Below are 19,071 nucleotides of genomic sequence, written 5' to 3'. Positions count from 1 at the left end.
TGCACAAGAACATGTGAGCTGGGGACATGTACACAAGGATACTTTCTGCTGGGAGCATGCATGTGTGTCTGATGGGTACCTGGGAACATGTGCTGGGGACATGGACATTTGTGTGGCTGGGAAACATGTCCTTGGGAACATGGGTGTGCCTAGAGGCATGTGTGTGTCCCTGGGGACATGGGCTGTGGTCTGTGTGCCCTGGGGTCAGTGGGTACTGGGTACAGAGGGGCTGTGTTCTGTGTGTCCCGGGGGCTGGTGGGTGTTGGGATCAGTGGGTGCTGGGGTCCATGTGCCCGAGGGTTGGTGGCTGCTAGTGTCTATGGGTATATGGATTCATTGCTCTGGGGTTGTTGGATGTCAGGGTCAGTGGTTGCTGAGCTCAGTGGGTGCTGCAGTCTGTGTGCCACAGGGTTGGTGGGTGGTGGGATCTATGGTCTTGGGGTCTGTGTGCCCCAGGATCCATGGCTCTGGGGTTCATGGGTGCTGGGATTGGTGAGTGTTGGAGCTCGGTGTCCCCCAGGGTCGGTGGGTGCTGGAGTTGGTTTGTTCCAGGCTTGGTGTACCCTGGGATTAGTGAATGCAGAGGATGGTGTGCCCTAGGGTCAGTGGGTGCCAAGGTCTGTGTTCCCCGGGGTCAGTGGGTGCCAGGATTGGTGGGTGCTGGTGTTGGTGTGTACTGGGTTTGGTGCGCCCCGGGATCAGTGAATGCTGGGGTCGGTATGCCCTGGGGCCGGTGGGTGCCGGGGTCTGTGTGCCTCAGGGTTGGTGGGTGCCATGCCATGCTGTGGGTGACGTGGTGCCACAGTGGTGTCGGTGGTGCGGCTGGACAAGAGCAGCTTTGCGGGTGCCCGCCTGCCACGCTATGAGGCACTGCGGGGGGAGAAACTCCCAGATCTGGAGACAACCGTCATCCTGCCTGACAGCATCTTCCGGCCCCCAGAGGACAGGCGTGAGTCTGGGGCATAGTGGGGACAGGGGGCAGGGCTGGGGACGCACTTGCATCCACAGGGCTGGCAGAGCTTGGGGGACCCCCCATTTGGCCATGAGAACATAACACAGCTGGGGACTCTGGCTGGGGGGCTGGCAGGGGTGGGGGAACCCCGGAATGCCCATGGGCTGACAGGGTTGGGAATCCCAGTGCCACCATGAGGACCCCAGTGTGGCCATGGGCTGGCAGGTTTGGGACCCCAGGATGGTACTGGCATGGCTGGGGACCCTGGTAAGAATGCAAAGACCAGGGACCCCACAATGGCATCAGAGATCCTGGTGTGGCCATGGCGGGGGGTGGGGTTAGGGACACAAGTGTGACCATGGGGACCTCATTGTGGTCATGGATCTGACAGGGTTGGGGAACCTGGTGTGGACATGGGGACACCTGGAGCTGGAAGTGTTGGGGGAACCTTGTTATGATCATGGGATTGGCAGAGCTGGGGACTCCAGGGTGGCCATGGGGACCCCAATGACGTCTCAGAGCATCATGCTGCCCCCTGCCCATGGCCCCCAGGCCCCTCAACCGGGCATGGGCAGGCACCACAGGGCACAGGTGGGCAGGAGGAGGAGGAGGATGAAGCAGGTGAAGAGGAGGAAGTGGAGGAAGAGGAGGCAGGGATGACTGTGGTGACCCGGCACAAGCGCCACCCATCCCTGGGTGAGGGCCAGGCCATCGCCAGCGTCATCATCTACCGTACCCTGGCCGGTCTCCTGCCCCAGCACTTCGACACTGACAAGCGCAGCCTCCGGTGCCACTGGGGATGGGGGCTTGGGGGGGCTGGGGGTGGCATATGGGGTGCTGGGGCAAACCCAAGCATCTGGGGGATATTGGGGGATGAGGCCAGGGGTATCTGGAGGGTTCCCAGGGGAGGGATGGGAAAGAGGACACATGGAGTGCCCAAGGCTGGGAGGCACAGAGAGTGCCTGGTGATGGGGGGCAGAGGGCTGGGGAGGTGGCTCAAGGGATGCCCAAGGATGGTGCCCATGGGGTGCCCAAAAAAGGGGGCACAGGGGAGAAAGAGGTGCCCTCACAGTGTGTGTGGTGCCAGGGCACTCTGTGGCACCAAGGTGGGTTTTGGGGCGCCCTGAGTGGGCTCCCTGACACTGATGCCCCCCAGGGTGCCCAAGCGCCCCGTCATCAACACACCGGTGGTGAGCATCAGCGTGCACATGGGGGGCACGGATGGCGTGGGGGGCATTTGGACTCCCCGGGTGCTGGCCAAGCCCGTCACCCTCCAGTTCCGGCTGTTGGAGACCCAGGAGCGCTCTAAGCCCATCTGCGTCTTCTGGAACCACTCTCTGCGGTGAGAGCAGGACAGGGGACACCCCAGGGGTGACAGGAGCACCCTGGGGGCACAGGGACATCCCAGCAGAGAGGGACATGGGATTGGGGATGGGAATGCCTTGGGGAAGATGGGTACACTCCAGAGGGACAAGGGATCTCCCCAGGGAGACAAGAGACCTGGGGATAAGGACAGCCAGGGGAATAGGGGATATCTCAGGGAACACCCTGGGGGGATGGGGACATCTTGGGGAGTCAGGGACAACATGGGAGGACACAGACATGCTGAGGTAACAAGGGACATAGCACATACCAGGGGAACAGGAAACACCGTGGTGGGAGAGGGGCCATGGAAATGGGGACACCCCAGGGGGATAGGGACACCTCGGAGGGGACAGGGAGCATGGGGATGGGGACAAACCATGGAGACAGGGGACATACTAACAGGGATAGGGACACCTTGAGGTGACGGGGGACGTGGGAATAGGGACACCTATAGGGGACAGGGGATATGGGGACAGGGCAGGATGGATGCCCCAGTAACCCTGCGGGTCATGGGTGAGTAACATGGGAACAGGATATGAGGGGGCAGCTCCAACCCTGGTGGGTGTCAGATAGAATAGGGGTGTGTCCCCAAATGGAGGGGTGTTCCCTCGTGACTGTCCCTGGTGAGTGAGTGTCCCCAAGTGGCAGCGGTTTTCTCTACTGGGTGGATGGATGTCCCGGTGGGTGGGTGTATGTCGTCTGTGCATGTACCTGGTGGGTGTGAGTCCCTGTGGGAGGGTGACGCCAGCGAATGTCCCCAGCGCGTGTGTCCCTGATGGGTTTAAAGGGGTGGAGCTACACAATGTGGGTGGGGTTTTGAGGGGCATGGTTGAAGTGCTGTGAATGCTGGTGGGTGTCCAAGTGTGTGACCCCCTTGGATGGGTGTCCTGGATGCATGTCCCTGGGTGGGGGTGGATGTTGGTGGTGGGTGTCCCTGGTGGGTGTCCCCGGTGTGGGTGTGTGGGTGTGTGTGTTTGTCCCCGGTGGGTATCCTGGCGGGTTCCGCGGCTTGTGTCACCTTCTGGTGCTGCGCAGGGCGGGCAGTGTAGGCGGCTGGTCAGCACGAGGCTGCGAAGTCGCCTTCCGTAACCAGAGCCACGTCAGCTGCCAGTGCCACCATCTGACCAGCTTTGCCGTCCTCATGGATATCTCCCGCCGAGAGGTGGGGGCATAGGGGGACACGGAGGGGTGCATGGGGACACGGTGACAGATGTGACACAGGGGACGTGGAGGGACACAGTGACCCTGGGGGCATGGGTGAGGGCCCTGGTGGGAACATGGGGGTGGATGGAGACACATGCAGAAATAGGCACAGGGTGTCGGGTGGTGCCAGGCACAGGGGTGCGGCTTTAGGGACAGGGGCGGGGATTTTGATAAAGGAGGGGCAAGGTCAGGGGGGAGGTGTGAGTGCTCATGGAGACGGAACCAAGAGAAGTGGGTGGGGCTTGAGTGGGGTGGTGCTAAATCCGAGGAGTACGGCTAAATCCAATGGGTGGGGCTCCCTTGAGGCGGAGCTAAGTGGGATGGGCCGGGCTATGTCAGATCTGGCAGAACACCCCCGGGTGCGGGGGCGAATGGGATTCCAGTGGGTGCAACTGAGCAGGCTGGGCCGGTCGGTCTCCGAGGGCCAGAGGTGATGTGGGTGGGATTACAAGAGGCGTGGCTGAGTGATGCAAGAGTGTTCTCAGGGGCTGTGGCTGAGTAATGTGGGCAGGGTTTCCTGGGGCGGGGTTGAAAACTGTGGGTGGAGCATAAAGAGGTGTGGTCAGTGTTGTGGGTGTGGCTTCGGGAGCAGGGTCGAGTGCAGTAGGTGGAGTTGAAAGGGGCAGGGCTGAGGGATGTGGGTGGGGTTTTGGGGGCTGGGGCTTAGTGGTATAGAAGAGGTTTAAAATGTGGGTGGGGTTTTGAGGGGCATAGTTGAAGTGCCATGACTAGGAGTTTCAAAGGGTGGGGTTAACAGGGGCGGGGCTGAATAATGTGGGCAGGGCTTCCTATTGAGCTGTGCATTGTGGGCAGGACTTCACAGGCCCAGGGGACTGATTGCTTTGTAAGAGGGGTCACGTCTCTGTTGACGGGGATGTCTGGGGGTGCGTGCCCACTGAGCACATGCCTGACATATGCCGATCCTGGTGCTGCAGAACGGGGAGGTGCTGCCGCTGGCAGCGCTCACCTACGGCTCACTAGGCGTGGGGCTGGCGGGGCTGGCGCTGGTGGTCCTGGCCCTAGGGACTCTGAGGCGGCTACGCTCCAACCGCCACAGCATCCGCCGGCATGGCACAGCTGCACTCCTCCTTGCACAGCTTGTCTTCCTGCTTGGCATCAACCAGGCCGATGTCCCGGTGTGTGGGAAAAGGGGGCTGGGAAAGGCGGGAAGGAGTGGGGATCACTGGGAAGGGCTGGTTGGGTCGGGGGATCTGCTGCCTTTGAAGTGTTTGGGTTGGTGGGGCTAAGGAGTGGGCATGGCCATGGTGGGCTGGGCCTAAGAGGTGGCATCTAAAAGACCTCATCTATAATGAGTGGGGTCTGCCAAAGGGGTGGAGTCTGTATAAAGGGGTGGGACTTGCAAAGCAGTGGGTCTGATAAACGGGGTGAGGGCTCCCTAAGGGGTAAATCTTATCTTAAAGGGGTTGGCTCTCTAGGGGGTGGGGCCCATCAAAGAGGTGGAGCACTCAAAGGTTGAGGCCTATAAAAGGAATGGGACCTTTTAGAGGAATGTGACCTCAACAGGGGAATGATGTCTCAAAGAGGAGCTTGGTGGTTTATGCATATGGTTGGATGGGTGGGGCTGTGGGCTGGCACTGATGAGGCGGGTGCAGCTGGCGTGCACGGTGGTGGCCATCCTGCTGCAGTTCCTGTACCTGAGTGCGGTAGGCTGGGCGCTGCTGGAGGCACTGCACCTATACCGACGCCGTAGCGAACCCCGTCATGTTGACCGTGGTCCCATGCGCTTCTACCATGTACTGGGCTGGGGACTGCCTGCCTTCATCACTGGTGAGCCCTGCTGTGAAACCCTGCTCTCGTTCTGACCCCATGCTCTGGACCACCAGCTGCCCATGTCCAGCTGGGTCAACAACTTCTGGTGGCTACACACCCCTTTCTAGGCTATGGCCCTGCTGCCTGAATCTCTCCCCCGCGATCAATTTGATGCATGGTGGGGTCCTATGTTCATGTGTAACCCTACCCCCAGAATATAGGCCCACCCTCAAATGCATCTTTACCAGCATAGCCATACCCCTGGATATAACCCTGCCTCCAGCAGGATAATCACGCCCAGTCCAAAACAGCCTCACTCCAAGAGTTTAGCTCCACCCTGATACATACTCAGAGTCATAGCTGTGCTCTCATCTCAGACCCAGTCCCCAAGATTTTAGATAGATGCCTGGGTCCATAATACTACCCTCATTCGTCATAGCTCTGCCCCCAAAATTTCGGTCATAGCCCCCTCCCAGTTTTCACCCTGGTGAAAATTTTATCCCCACCACAGGAGTTTAGCCCCAGCCTCATCCATCATATCTCCACCCCAAGAGCATCTTTCCCAACCTCTTCAATATGCTCCCAGGGCCATAGCCCTTCTCCATCAATCATAGTCAGAAACTCCCCTGGGATCTTAGTCCCACCTTCACCCCAAGAGAATAGACCTGTACTAACCTCTTAGACAGGCCCCCCGTGCCATATCCCTGCTCTCATCAACACTGCCACGTGCCCAAGAGCTTAGACAAACATCATTTGCATAGCACTGTCTCTACCCAGTGTAGCCACACCCCTGAGAGCAGCACCTTCTTGCCAGCCCTGTGCCATCCACGAGCCCCGTCCTGCCATAGCTTCTCACTGTTTAGCCCCAGCCCTCCCACCTTAGCCCCGTCTCCACTTATAGCCCCGCTCCTGATCTCTCCTTTGCAGGGCTGGCGGTGGGGCTGGACCCCGAGGGCTATGGAAACCCCGACTTCTGCTGGCTGGCCCTGCACGACAGCCTGGTGTGGAGCCTGGCTGGGCCCTGCGCTGCCGCCCTCGCTGTACGTTCAGGGCTGGGGGCTGGGGAGGGCATGGGACCCCCTATCACCCTGCTCACTCCCTGCACCCCCAGGTCGGCATCTTCTTCCTGGTATTGGCAGCCAGGGCCACCTGTGCCACCCCCCAGGGCTTCCAGAAAAATGGTTCAGCGTGAGTCACCCAGGCGGGGTCACCCGCGGGGGGCAGGGGACACGGTGGGGATGGGGTTGCCCACGGGGGGCATGGGAGGTTGGGGCACCCATAATGGGCACAGAGGGTTGGAGCACCCATGGAGGCTAGGGGGCATGCATGGGAGGCTGGCCTGTGGGGAACCTGCAGAGGGCAGGGAGGCACAGGATGGACTGCTGCATCCATGGGGGGCAGGAGGGCACTGGGGACTGGGCTGCCTGTGAGGGGTAGGAGGGGACAGGGGGGCTGGGGCATCTATAGGGGCAGATGGGTGCAGGGCAGCCCTGGGTAGGCAAAGGGGCAAGGGGAGCAGGGGGGTACAGGGGACTAGAGCCAATAGGGGGCATGGGAGGTTGGGGCAACTGTGGAGGTCAGGGGGGCACAGGAAGGACCAGGACACCCATGGTAGGGGGATATAGAGGTCTGGGGCATCCGTTGAGGGCAGGGGGGCACAGGAGGTTGGGGCACCTGTGGAGGGCAGGGGGGCACAGGAGGTTGGGGCACCTGTGGAGGGCAGGGGGGCTGAGGGGGTCAGGGGAGACTGGGGCATCTAGGGGGGCAGGGGGACACAGAGAACCCATGGGGAGGCAGAAGGGCATCAGGGGCAAGGGGCACAGGGGGCTGGGGTTAGGCTGGGCCAACAGGGAAGAGGGGAGCTCAGGGGGTTGGAGCACCCATGGATGGCAGAGTGGGTCAGGTGGGGGTTGGGGCATCTGGGGGGAGGATGCCATGAGGGGCTGGGGGAACCCTGGGGGATGGAAGCACAGAGGTCTATGACATGAGAAGTCATTGTGGTGACACTGGGATGCCATTGGGGTGCCCAGGTCTGGGGTGCGCACAGCTGCAGTCCTGCTGGCCATGCCCAGCCTGGCCTGGCTTCTGGCCCTGCTCTCAGTGAACAGTGACACATTGCTCTGTCACTACCTGTTCGCCGCCTCCAACTGCCTCCAGGTCAGTGAGGAACACCTGAGACTCCACCCATGGAACATCCAGAGCCACCATCCCTGGGACCCCCAAAGACTCCAGAACCCCAAATACTCTGCCCCTGGGATCCCCAGTGACCACCGCCCCTAGGACTCCCAGAGATCCCAGAGCCCCCTGAACCTCACACCCTTGGGACCTCCAGAGTCCCATACCTATTTGTAGAGCACCCAGTGGGCACAGAGAGGTCCTTTGCCATATCCAGGGCACTAATGGGAAGTATCCAGTGTGTATGGGGGCACCTCAACCACTCCATGGTGCCCATGGAGGGCACCCAGTGCATGTATGGGGGTCCCTCATCCTGTCTGAGATATCAGTGGGGGGCATCTAGTGGGTGTGGGGGGACGCTCATACTCGTTGAGGTGCCAATGGGGTGCACCCAATCTGGATGGTGACCCCTTGACCAGTCCAGGGTGCTGTTGGGATCCTCCCAGGCTGTACACACCCTTCCTTGTCCCCCCTGCCCCCTCTCTGCCCAGGGCCCCCTTATCTTCCTGTCCTGTGTGGTGCTGAGCAAGGAGGTGCGAAGGAGCCTCCGCCTGAGCTGTGCCCGCTGCCACCACCCACCGCTGGCCACAAAGGCCACCCTCACCCCCGTGAGTGCTGGGCCACATGGGGGGTGTCAGGCAGCAAAGGGCAGCCCGTGCCATGGCTATGACATCCTTGTGCCCTTTGCAGGCCTATGGCAGGGACAGCACATATGTGGCAGGGCGACTGTACCCCCCTCCAGGTGGTGGGTCCTCGGGGTCCCTGCACAGCACTGCACGCTCGGGCAAGAGCCACCACAGCTACATCCCCTTTGTGCGGCGGTACTGGGCGCAGCAGGGGCCTGGCGGGTGTGGGGTCCTGGGCTGGTGTGGCACTGGGATGACAAGATGGGATGGTGGGGTAGCAGGGTGCTGGGGTGGTTGAGTGGTGGGTTGGTAGGGTGGCAGTATGGCATTGCATGGCATGGGGGTACTGGGATGGTGGGTGGTGGGGTGACATAGTTGTGGGGGTGTTGGGATGGCTGGGTAGTGGGGCAGTGGCATGGGTGCACAGCAATACAGTGGCAGAGTGGCATGCACATGGAGTGGTGAGGTGCCATGGTGGGGGGTTGAGGGGGGTGTCAGGGTGAAGAGGTGGCTGGGGTAGGTGTCAGGGTAATGGATATCAGGGTGGTGGGTATCAGTGGGTGGATATTATGTCAGTGGGTTTGTGTTAGTCAGTGGGTGACAGTGGATGGTAGGTGTTGGTGAGTGGGGATCAGAAGCTGATGAGTATTGTGTCTCCACAGGGAGGATTCAGGGCTGGCAGGTAGCCCAGGGCCGGTGCCCCTGCCTGAGCCTGGGGGGCTCTTCCTTGATGCCCAGGACCAGCCCAAGGGTACGGCCTCACCCACAGGGAAAGTGTACCCAGCCTCGGCCCAGGGGGCAGGAGGTGTCTCTGGGCACCCCCTGACCCGTGACCCCCCAGAGCACGACACAGACTCGGACAGTGACCTGTCCCTGGACGACCCGAGTGGATCCTACGGCTCCACACATTCCTCCGACAGCGAGGATGAGGCCCCCCTTGGCTGGGACCTCCTGCCCGGGGCTCCTCCGGGTCCCTCCGGCCCTGGTAACACCCCCAGGGGGCACCCCGTGGAGATGGGGGACCTTCAACCTGGCTGGGTGCTGATGGGGGGCACCCAATGGGTTGGGGGAGGTGCCTTGTCTTATCCAGGACACTGATGGGGGCACCTGGTGGGGATAGGGGGCCTTTGTCCAGTCTGGAGTGGTGATAGGGCCATTGAATGGATTTGGGGGGGGGTGGGAGGGAGTCCCTCATCTTGGCTGGGTCATGATGTAGGGGGCACACAGTAGACAAAGGATCCCTTGTCCAGCCTGGAGTTCTGATAGACACATAGTGGGTATAATGGGTATGAGGGAGAGGGTCCCTTGTCCAGTCTGGTGTGGTGATGTGGGATACCTAAAAGGTTTGGGGGGGTTCCTCATGCAGTCAGAGGTGTTGACTGGGGCACCCAGGGGGGAAAGATTGCCCCTTGTCCAGTCCTGGGTATGGATGGGACTGACACAATGGGTTTGGGTGCATCCCTCGCACTGACTATGTGCTGATGGGGGTACCCAGTGAGGATGGGGGGGGGCGGTCCCTGGTCCTGCCTGTCCCAGCTTCCTTCCTTCCTCACAGGTGACCCCCTGGTGCCCCCAGGGTGCCCATACTGGCCAGGGGAGTTTGTGACAACAGCTAGTGAGAGCGAGGGACCAGGAGGTAGCGAGGGGCTGCGAGTGCAGCCAGCAGGGGGCCAGGGACACCCCTGGGGCGACCCCCCTGGGTCCAACGGCGAGGCACTCCCCAGGGACCCCCTGCTGCTGCCGCTGCCCCACCCCCAAAAAGGTACGGGCTGCCATGGCCGGGGTAGGCACTCCAAATCTGGCCTCCCTACCCATGGGTGATGCTGCTCCTGCAGGGATACTGAAGAAGAAGTGCCTGCCCCCCATCAGTGAGCGGGGCAGTGCCCCGCACCCTGGGCCACCCCCACCACCTCCCGCTTGCACAGCTGCCTCCTCAGGCAGTGATGCACCCCCCCCGCCAGTCCCCCGGCCTCGGCAGAGCCTCCAGGAGCAGCTCAGCGGCCTCACCCCCATTGCCATGAGCATCCGGACAGGCACTGCTGACGAGGACTCCTCTGGCTCTGAGTGAGTGCCCACTACATCTGAGGGGTGCTCACTGGGAGTTCTTTGGGTGCCAGGGTTCCCTCTGGGCACCCATTGGGTTTGAGGGTGTCCTTGGGGTGCCAGGGTTCCTGTTGAGTGGACAAGCAGTCAAAGACTTGTTGGGTACACTTTGGGTGCCTATCAGATGCAAGGATGGCTGGGTACCAGGGTGCCAAGGTTCCTGTTGCACTCTCATTTGGTGCCAGGGTTTCTCTCAGGTGCCCATTGGGTCCAACACTGCTCGTTGGCTGCCCATCAGGTGCCACAGTACTGACTGGACACCCATTGGGTACATTTCCTGTTGGGTATCCATCAGGTTCCAGGGTTCTCTTTGGGTGTCCACTGGGTATCAGGGTGCCCATCAGGTGCCAGGTTTTCTTCTTGGGTGCTCATTGGGTCCCAGCAGTCCCTTTGGACCCAATGAACACTGGGTGCCAGGGTGCCCATTTGGTGCCTACCACGTGTAAGGGTCTTTGTTGGGTGTCCATAGGGTGCAAACATGGCTGTTGGGTGCCCACTAGATTCGCACTGAGTGCCCATGGAGTGTTGGGGTAGCCACTGAATACCCACTGGATGCCCATTGAATACTCACTGGGTGTTCATCAGGTCTAACTGCACCCATTGGATGTCCGTGGGTGCCCATTGACCACTGGATGCCCATTGTGCATCCATTGACCATTATGTATCCATTATGTAGCCCAGTGACTGTCCATTGGGTGCCTAGTGACCTCTGCGTGCACACTAGGTGCCCCTTGAGTCTAACAGCACCTGTTGGGTGTGTGTTAACTGTTCATGAGTGCCCACTGTCCAAAGGTGCCTGTTGACCACTGGGTGCTGGGGTGCCCACTGCGTACCCCTGACCACCCATGAATGCCCAGGGCAGAGGTGGCACAGCAGCACTAACCCTACTCTTCTCTCCCCTTCTACCCCCCAGATTTCTGTTTTTTAATTTTCTCCATTAACCCAAGGGGGCTGGGGGCTCCCCCCCAACCCCCACCCCTCCATCTCACCCCAGGGGTTGGCACTGGGTGCTGGGGGGCACAGAGGGCACCCTGGCACCCGCGTCCCCCATCACACATCTGTCTGTCTTGTTTTTTATTCCCCCCCCATCCCGCACTTTGTATCCATCCCCCCTCCCCCCCTATCTGTCCGTCCCCACCACCAGGAGCGACGAGACCTCGATCTAATGGGGACTCACCCAGTGGGCAGCCCACCCACTGTGCCAGGGACACCAGGACAGGGAGGGCACCAGGATGGTTGGGGTGGCGGGGGGAACACACCGGGACTGGGAGGACATCAGGAAGGAGCAGAGAGACACAACCTCCCCAGTGCACTTTGTATCCTTGCAGGGATTGGCACCCTGGGGAGGTGGCACAAGGTACTCCTGTTGCCCCCCGCCATGATCACCCCCAGCCCCTTTGCCCAGCAGTGTTTTATTTAAAAAATACATGAAAATACAAAAAAAGGAATTTATAACCAACTTTGCCCACTGTGCCAACCCCCACGAAGGTGCAACCCGTCCCATGGTGCCAACTCCCCCAGGTGGGGGGGCATGTGGAAGGGGGATCAGCTACGGGTTACAGGGATGTCTGGGATCCCCCCTGCTCAGGGGTGAGGCTCAGGTGGGGGAACCCAGGCATGGGTGTTGGGGGGATGAGAGACCCCTGGGTGCTGGGGGACATGGGAGGTTTCCTACTGCTGATGGGACCTTTTGTAATTAAAGCAAAACTCAATGAATGTCTTGGCTCATCCCTGGGGGAGGCCCCTGACTCTGCCACCCCAACCTCAGCTGGTCCCTGGGGGTTCCAACTCTGCCTTGCAACCTGTCAACCCCACAGGTGCCTTAGCTGTTTCCTGGGGGCCCCTGGTGCTGCCTGCCTCCTTCCAAAACCCAGTGGATGCCTCAGCTCATCCCTGGGGTGGCCTTGGCTCTGCCCACCCCAGCCTAGGTACCTTGGCTGATACCTAGGGGGGGGTCTGGGTGCCCCCAGGGCCTCTGGGTGGGTGTGGGGTGGTTTGGGGGTGTCACCTCGGGGTGCTGTTCACCGCTGTCTTGCGGGGGGGGCCGCAGGCGTGCAGGTGGGGGTCCTGGTTTGCACCCCGAGGCACCAGTTGTGGGGGCTGCGCCTGTGCCTGCAAAGGAGAAAGAAGCCACAGGGAGACTGAGGCACGGGGGAGGGAGCATCCCCTGTGCCCCTCCAACCCCACTACATCCTTACCTCTGGGGGTGGGGGCCCTCCCACCTGCTGCTGGAGTCCGAGGGGACACCCTGGGGAGGACAGTGGATGCCGGGGAACAGCCGGAGGGGACAGTGGTGGTGGTGGTCCTGGTGTGGGGCTGGCGGGTGGAGGGGGGACAGGGGACTGTGCCCCCCCTCACCTTAGCCTGGCCTGGGGAGAGAGGGGGCGTTGCAGTATGGCCCAGCAACCCCCGTGGCCATGGTGTCCCCATCCCCCTGCCATCACTACCTGCTGTCCCCCCCCGGTGGGGCTCTGACCTGCCCTGGGCACCAGCCCCCTGCCCCTGAGGAGGGCATGGCCGGGGGGGGCCCACGCGGCTGGGGGGGAGCCCCCTGCCACCCGAGGGTCCCTTTGCTGCTGCTGTGGAATTACGGCTGGGGGGTACCTGAAAATAGAGTGGGGGACATGGGGACATCACTCAGTGAGTGCCCCCCCCCCTCACAGGGCTGGGGGGGTTCACGATGCCCTTTGGAAATAGGGGGGCACTCACTGCCCCCATGTAGGACAGGTTTGGGGGTGGATTTGGGTGTTCAGCCTGGGTGGGACACGGCTACACTGGGATGCCTATCCCCAGGTCTCACCTACCTTGGGGACACTGGTGGCAGCAGAGACCCCCCGGGGCTTGGTGGGGAGGCGGGGGACGGGGGCAGGTCCCCGAGACTCCACGGTGGGCAGGAGCGCCCGCACCGGGCTGTCCTTCACCACGAAGGTCTGGCGGCGGGGGCTGCGGGGTGTGCTGGGGGGCGTGGCGGTGGGTCCCGAGGGGTCTCCGGGAGCGGGCAGGTGACACCCCTCCAACTGTGCTGCCAGGCGCGTGGCCTCCCGCACCATCTCTTCCAGACGGGCCCCACTCAGGGGACTCCAGCGCCCGTTGCCACCCCCGTGCCGGCACACCACGCCTGGGCTATCCTCATCCTCCTCTTCCTCCTGGCTGCGGATGGGGTGGGGGAGGGGCAATGGCGGTGTCAGCACCCAACGCCGCTGCCAAGAAGTGGCAGGAACCCCCCATGCCATCCAGGACCCCATTCAGTGGCATGTCCCCCCAGGACCCCCAGAATCACATCTATGAGGGGGACATGTCCACAGGACCCCCAGGACTGTATTCATGGGGTAACATGTCCCCTAGGACCCCATCTTTGGGATGCAATGTCCCTCGTGGCCCACAGGACCCCAGCTATGAGTTGCCACATCCTCCACTACCCCATCCTGGGGGTGACACGTCCCCTAGGACATTGACAATGAGGTGCCCTGCCCTCCATGTCCTATCCTATTCCCCATGTTCCCAAATATAGGGGGCCCTGTCCCCCCTGTCCCAGCCATGTGGTGCCCTGTCCCCACTACCCTCCTCTACCTGTCAGACGGGGACAGCACACCGAAGTCGAAGCTCTCCTCGGTGACAAATCGAACATCTAGGGGGACACTAGGGGTGAGCCCTGGCCCCCTGCCCCAGGGAGGAAACACGGGGGACACGCAGCACTGGCGCTGCCGTACCTCGGTCTTCGGCCATCGCCTCAGGGCACCGGGGCCACCTGTGGGAGCTGGGGGGGTCACCACCGACCCCATCGGGGTTCCCCACCCATGCCCCTACCCGCCCCTCCGTGTCCCCAACCCCCCGCGGGGGCCCGGTGGCACCGGCCAGCGCGCGGGTGACACAGCCAGTGCCAGGCGCCGCCGGGCTCAGTGCCACCGGGATGGGGACAGGGATGGCTCTGCCAGCGCCAGTAGGCGGGGGTGACACCGGCGACTCCCGCCCGGGGAACCCACAGCCCAGCACCCCCAGCCCGGGTGTCCTCAGAGCCACAATGGGAGTTCCCAGCCCCTATCAGGGGACCCCAGCCCAACACTGAGGGGGCCCAACCCCGCTGGGAGGTCGCAGCCCCACTATCCAGGGGAACCCCCGTTGCACACCCAGAGGGTCCCAGCCCCACACCCACACTCCGATTCCGGGGGACCCCCAGCCCCACACCCCGATCCCGGGGGGCACCCAGCCCCACATCTTGATCCTCAGGGGGTCCCAGTCCTACACTAGGGGACCCCATTCCCGTACCTAGGTGTCCCAGCCCTTCACCCCAATCCCTTAGGGACCCCAGCCCCACACTGAGGGGGTCCCAGCCCTGCATCCCGATCCCGAGCGGGTCCCATCCACTTTCCAAGGCCTCCCAGCTCCCAGGCAGGGGGGTCTCAGCCCCAAACCCGACCCTGGGGGGTCCAATTCCCACTCCTAGGCCTCCCAGCCCCACGCTGTGGGGTCTCAGCCCCAAAATGGGACGACCCCTCCCCCACACCTAGGGAATCCCCCAGCCCCGCACCCCCAGCCCAGGAGACCCCAGTCCCACATTGGTGGGGTCCCAACTCCAGACTAAGATGTTTCCAGCCCCACCGACGAGTCCCAGCCCCGCACCCCAATTCCCTGGTGACCCCAGCCCTACACTGAGAAGGTCCCAGCTCCCACCGGGGGTCCAGGCCTCACAGCCCCAGCCCTGGGGGTCCTCAGCCCCTGCCAGGGGATCCCAGCCCGTCACCCCGACCCCATGTCACCCCATCTCCGCATGAGGTGGTTTACCCGGCCCTTCGCGGCCCCCCCGATCTCCCTGCCGGCTTCCCCTCTACCCGGGGGTCTCGGTCTGCCCCTCGTCCCCCCCCCTTCCCCCACCTCACCGCCCCCGGCTCCCGCTCGTCGCGCGCGCCGAGAAGGCGTGGCCTAGCGAAAGGAGCGTGGTCTGGTTCGAATTCCCCCTCCCCTTGCGGCTCGATCGCGGCGTGCCCGCCCCGGGGTCCGATTGGCCCGCGCCCTTTAAACCTCCACTTTGATTGGCCAATCTCCTCGCTTTCCGCCTCACTGATTGGCCCTTCCCCTCCCCCGTGCCCCGCCCTCATCAGCTGGGGGTGTGGCCCGGAAGCGCGGCGCCTGAGGCTCGTTCCACCGCCGGTGCCGCCGCAGCATGGCCGCCGTCCCGCCCGACTCCTGGCAGCCGCCCACTGTTTCCATGGAGACCACGTAAGGGGCAGGGCATCGCCCCGGTACCGGCACCGGCACGGGAGGCCCTGCCCACCCCTTGTCCCTCCCCCTTCCGCGGCACTGGGGGGTGAATCGGTATCCGCTCCCTCTCCCCCCGGCTTCCATGCAGCCCCGGTGTTCTTGAGTCCCTGGTCCTCGCAGTACGGGGCAGTCCCCGGTGTCCGTGAGCCCCCGGTACCAGGCAGACTCTGAACTCCACGGATGCTAAGAAGCTCCCAATGTCTCCAGAACGGGACAGCTCCGTTATCCCCCCAGTATGAGTTAGTCCTGGTTTCTGCCCTGGTACTAGAGTGCCCCTGGTTCCCCCGGTGTCCTCCATGGTGTTCGTAATCCCCAGGCCCCTCGGTACCAGGCAGATCCCAGTGACCCCGTGGTATCCCGTTAGCCGCAGTGTCTCCCGATATCGCACAGAACTAGCCAGTCCTGGTTGTTTCCCCTGGTACCAAGAGCCATCCATGTCTTCCTGGTGTTCCACTGTCCCCCAGTACCAGCAGCCCCTATTGCCCCCCATCCCCTCTCAGCCCTGTGGTCCCTGTCTTTGACTGACCCTGGGGGATGGGGGAGAGGGGGGGAGTGGAGGGTCATGGTGAGGTGTTTCCTGATACCCTTCCCGTTCCTGTTCTCATTCCCATTCCCAGTATTCCGATTTCCCATTCCCTGGATGGGCCTGCTTGGTGCTGGAGCTGTACTAACAGCACAGCCCCCTGACTTTGGTCTGAAACTGGGGTTGGGGGTCACAGTGTGATGACCCTGCCCTGTAGCTGCAAGAATTGACCCTATAGGGTGACCCCATCTCCTGTTCCCATTCCTGGTGCTGTTCCCCATTCCTAGTGTCATTCCTGTTCCTCGTTTTCCCATTCCCAGGATGGGCTCTCCAGTGCTGGAGCTGTACTGGCAGACAAAACCCCTAGCTTTGGTCTGAAACTGGGTTTAGGAGTCACAGTGTGATGACCCTGTCTCCAGTTCCCATTCCCAGTGCTGTTCCCATTCCCAGTGCTGTTCCCATTCCCATTCCCATTCCCATTCCCATTCCCATTCCCAATCCTGCTGTTCCCATTCACAGAATAAGCCTGCTGGTGCTGGAGCTGCACTGGCAACACAGCCCCTGGCTTTGGTCTGAAGCTCGGGATGTGGGTATCACTTTGGGATGACCCCATTTCCTTTTCCCATTCCCATTACTGTTCCCCATCTCTGATGCCTTTCCCATTCCCCGTGTTCCCATCCCAGGATGGGCCCACTTGTGCTGGAACTGTACTGGCAACACGCCCCCCGCACCTGCAAGAACTTTGCTGAGCTGAGCCGCCGTGGGTACTACAATGGCACCAAGTTCCACCGCATTATCAAGGACTTCATGGTGCAGGGAGGGGACCCCACGGGTACTGGTGAGCACAGGCCTCTGAAATCTCCCTGGGACCCTCCCTGGTGCCAGAGGTTCCTGCTGACCTCCAAATCCCCCTGCAGGCCGTGGTGGCGCTTCCATCTATGGGAAACAGTTTGAGGACGAGCTGCACCCTGACCTGAAGTTCACTGGTGAGTGGGGCCAGCACTGGGAGAACACTGGAGGGGCATTCCTGGGATCCCAGGACCCCATCTAGAGGGGGGCAGGACCCCTGAGAACACACCTGTGGATGAGATGGCATGTCCCCATCTGTGTCCTTATCCATGGAGTGACATGACTCCCAGGACTCCAGTCATGGGGTGGCATGTCTCAAGGAGGCTGGTCATGGAGTACGTTCTCCAGGACCCTGCCCATGAGGTGGCATGTCTCCCCTGTCCCCAAGATCCCATCTATAGGGTGACAAGTCCTCTGTGTCCCCAAAACCCCATCCATGGAGTGACATGACCCCAAGGAGCTTTGCCATGGGATGCCCTCTCCTCTATTTCCCCATTCTTGGTGTGACATGTTCCTGTGTCCCACAGACACTAGGATCCTGGCAGTGGCCAACATGGGGCTGGACACTAACAGGAGCCAATTCTTCCTCATGTTCCCCTAAGACCTCTCCATTGGATCACATATTCCCCATGACACCAGAACCTCAGCCAGGGGATGACATGTCCCTGAGACCCCATCCATGGGGTGGCATGTCCTCCATATCCCCCAGGACCCCATCCCTGGAGAGGCATGACCTTGGCCATAGCATGACATGTCCCTCAGGGTGCCAGGACCCTTGGCCCATGTTCTGCAGGCACTGGGATCCTGGTGATGGCCAGTATGGGGCTGTACCCCAATGGGAGCAAGTTGTTACTGATGTCCACTAAGACCCTTCCATCAGGTGACAGGTTCCCCAGGAGCCTGTCCATGGAGTGACATGTCCCAAGGGTCACAGCCATAGGATGACGCCCTCCAGGATCCCAATCTTGGAGTGACATGTTTCCCATGATCTAGGTCATGAGATTACATCCCCCAATGGGATGACACGTCCCCCATCATGCTGGAGCCTTGGCTGTGGGGTGGCATGTCCCCTGTATCCCCATCCATGAGGTGACATGTCCCCATGTCTCACAGGCGCCGGGATCCTAGCAATGGCCAATGCAGGGCCGGACACCAATGGAAGCCAATTTTTCCTGACACTGGGCCCGGCACAGTGGCTGGATGGGAAGCACAGCATTTTCGGGAGGGTGTGCCAAGGAATGGGGGTGCTGGGGCGCCTAGCCATGGTGGAGACCAACTCCCAGGACCGTCCCCTCGACGATGTAAAGGTCATCAAGGCGTATCCCTCGGGGTAGGGGTGTGAGGTGCCCTCCCTCCAAATTGTACTGCTCATTTGTAATAAAGGAGGTTGGATGTGGTGGGCTCCCCAACAGAGTGGTGGTTTTAGGGGGAGGTGGGGGAAGTATCTTTGGCATGGTGGGGGTCAGGGAGGTTGTGAACCCCCCAAAAAGGGTTTGTGGGTGCCGTTGGAGGGGTGGGTGTCTCTCCTTGGGGACATGGAGCTGCCAGTGGCCCCAGTTCCTAGGTGTGCAGAGTGGATGCCAGAGACCCAAATTTACCCCTACTGTGTGGTGTCTGTGTGCCCTCAAAGTTTCCTGGGACCCCCCCAGAGTGTCCCTCCACCTTGGACCAGTTGGATCACTGAGCTTTGGGTGGAAAGGGGGGGTTGGTGCTGTCTCCCTAGAGTGGACTCTCCACACAGCACTGGGGACCCTCGAGCTAGCAGTGGGGTCCTCATGCCAGCACACACTGGGTTCCCACCTGGCACTAGGTAACCCCCCCAGCAATGGGTGTCCCCTCTGGCTCTCGATGTCACGTCCCTCGCTCCCATTGCAGGACCTGGGACAGTACTGGGAGCTGCTGGATGTTTCCAGAATGGTGCAGAGGTGATATTGGGAGCTACTGGGGGATAGCAGAGGACTGGGGGACTCTGCATTTGCAGTTGGTGGGGCTGTGGGGATACTGGAAAGGTTCTAATTAAGGGGGAACTAGAGGGATTGGGGCCTCATTCTGGGGAGTGGGTGGTATCAGGAGTGTCACTATGGCACAGGGAGGCGCACTGGGAGTATCGGAGGGGTGCTGGGGCTACTGGGGAGGGAGCACTGGGGGGTCTGGTCTAGGGGTAACCCGGGGGCGGTACCAATGGTCCATGGTGTACCGGGGTCTGGAGGCAGCCTCGGGGGCAATCCCAGGGCAGTAGCGGTGAT

General features: G+C 61.7%; 3 protein-coding genes across 10 annotated transcripts in view; 2 read left to right on the top strand and 1 right to left on the bottom strand.

The window, feature by feature from the left end:
* Positions 1-11,910, top strand: part of CELSR2 (cadherin EGF LAG seven-pass G-type receptor 2) — a 31,184-nt gene extending 19,274 nt beyond the window's left edge. The window contains exons 20-35 of one of the 6 annotated variants that reach the window (XM_053997905.1): positions 806-949; positions 1,505-1,739; positions 2,109-2,294; positions 3,353-3,479; positions 4,456-4,656; positions 5,167-5,308; positions 6,218-6,330; positions 6,402-6,478; positions 7,321-7,447; positions 7,957-8,073; positions 8,156-8,286; positions 8,754-8,842; positions 8,933-9,076; positions 9,647-9,853; positions 9,927-10,155; positions 11,108-11,910. In XM_053997905.1, coding sequence (XP_053853880.1) covers positions 806-949; positions 1,505-1,739; positions 2,109-2,294; positions 3,353-3,479; positions 4,456-4,656; positions 5,167-5,308; positions 6,218-6,330; positions 6,402-6,478; positions 7,321-7,447; positions 7,957-8,073; positions 8,156-8,286; positions 8,754-8,842; positions 8,933-9,076; positions 9,647-9,853; positions 9,927-10,155; positions 11,108-11,135 — 2,297 coding nt within the window. In that variant the 3' untranslated portion in view covers positions 11,136-11,910. Of the gene's footprint in view, positions 1-805; positions 950-1,504; positions 1,740-2,108; positions 2,295-3,352; positions 3,480-4,455; positions 4,657-5,133; positions 5,309-6,217; positions 6,331-6,401; positions 6,479-7,320; positions 7,448-7,956; positions 8,074-8,155; positions 8,287-8,753; positions 9,077-9,646; positions 9,854-9,926; positions 10,156-11,107 lie in introns of all 6 variants that reach the window. The other 5 variants (XM_053997904.1, XM_053997903.1, XM_053997906.1 and 2 more) reach the window with 5 other exon arrangements.
* Positions 11,629-15,290, bottom strand: PSRC1 (proline and serine rich coiled-coil 1). The gene is given in 8 exon segments (XM_053997925.1): positions 11,629-12,237; positions 12,239-12,306; positions 12,393-12,563; positions 12,642-12,798; positions 12,999-13,344; positions 13,765-13,822; positions 13,905-13,942; positions 15,067-15,290. Coding segments are annotated over 8 exon segments (1,101 nt in total). The 3' UTR covers positions 11,629-12,198.
* PPIL1 (peptidylprolyl isomerase like 1) lies at positions 15,269-18,222 on the top strand. Of its 3 annotated transcripts, none has more exons than XM_053997938.1 (5): positions 15,442-15,686; positions 16,496-16,562; positions 16,660-16,814; positions 16,894-16,962; positions 17,939-18,222. In XM_053997938.1, coding segments are annotated over exons 2-5 (447 nt in total). In that variant the 5' UTR covers positions 15,442-15,686; positions 16,496-16,560; the 3' UTR covers positions 18,160-18,222. The 3 variants fall into 3 exon arrangements, with proteins under 3 accessions (XP_053853910.1, XP_053853913.1, XP_053853914.1); XM_053997939.1 differs by having other exon boundaries at positions 15,449-15,507; XM_053997935.1 differs by lacking the exons at positions 15,442-15,686; positions 16,496-16,562 and adding an exon at positions 15,269-15,411.
* The last annotated feature ends 849 nt before the right edge of the window (positions 18,223-19,071 follow it).

This window comes from Vidua macroura, chromosome 24 (genome assembly GCF_024509145.1).
Source record: "Vidua macroura isolate BioBank_ID:100142 chromosome 24, ASM2450914v1, whole genome shotgun sequence".
Lineage (NCBI taxonomy): Eukaryota > Metazoa > Chordata > Aves > Passeriformes > Viduidae > Vidua > Vidua macroura.
The sequence above is the reverse complement of the archived record's forward strand: the minus strand, read 5'-3'. Positions and strand labels throughout refer to the sequence as shown.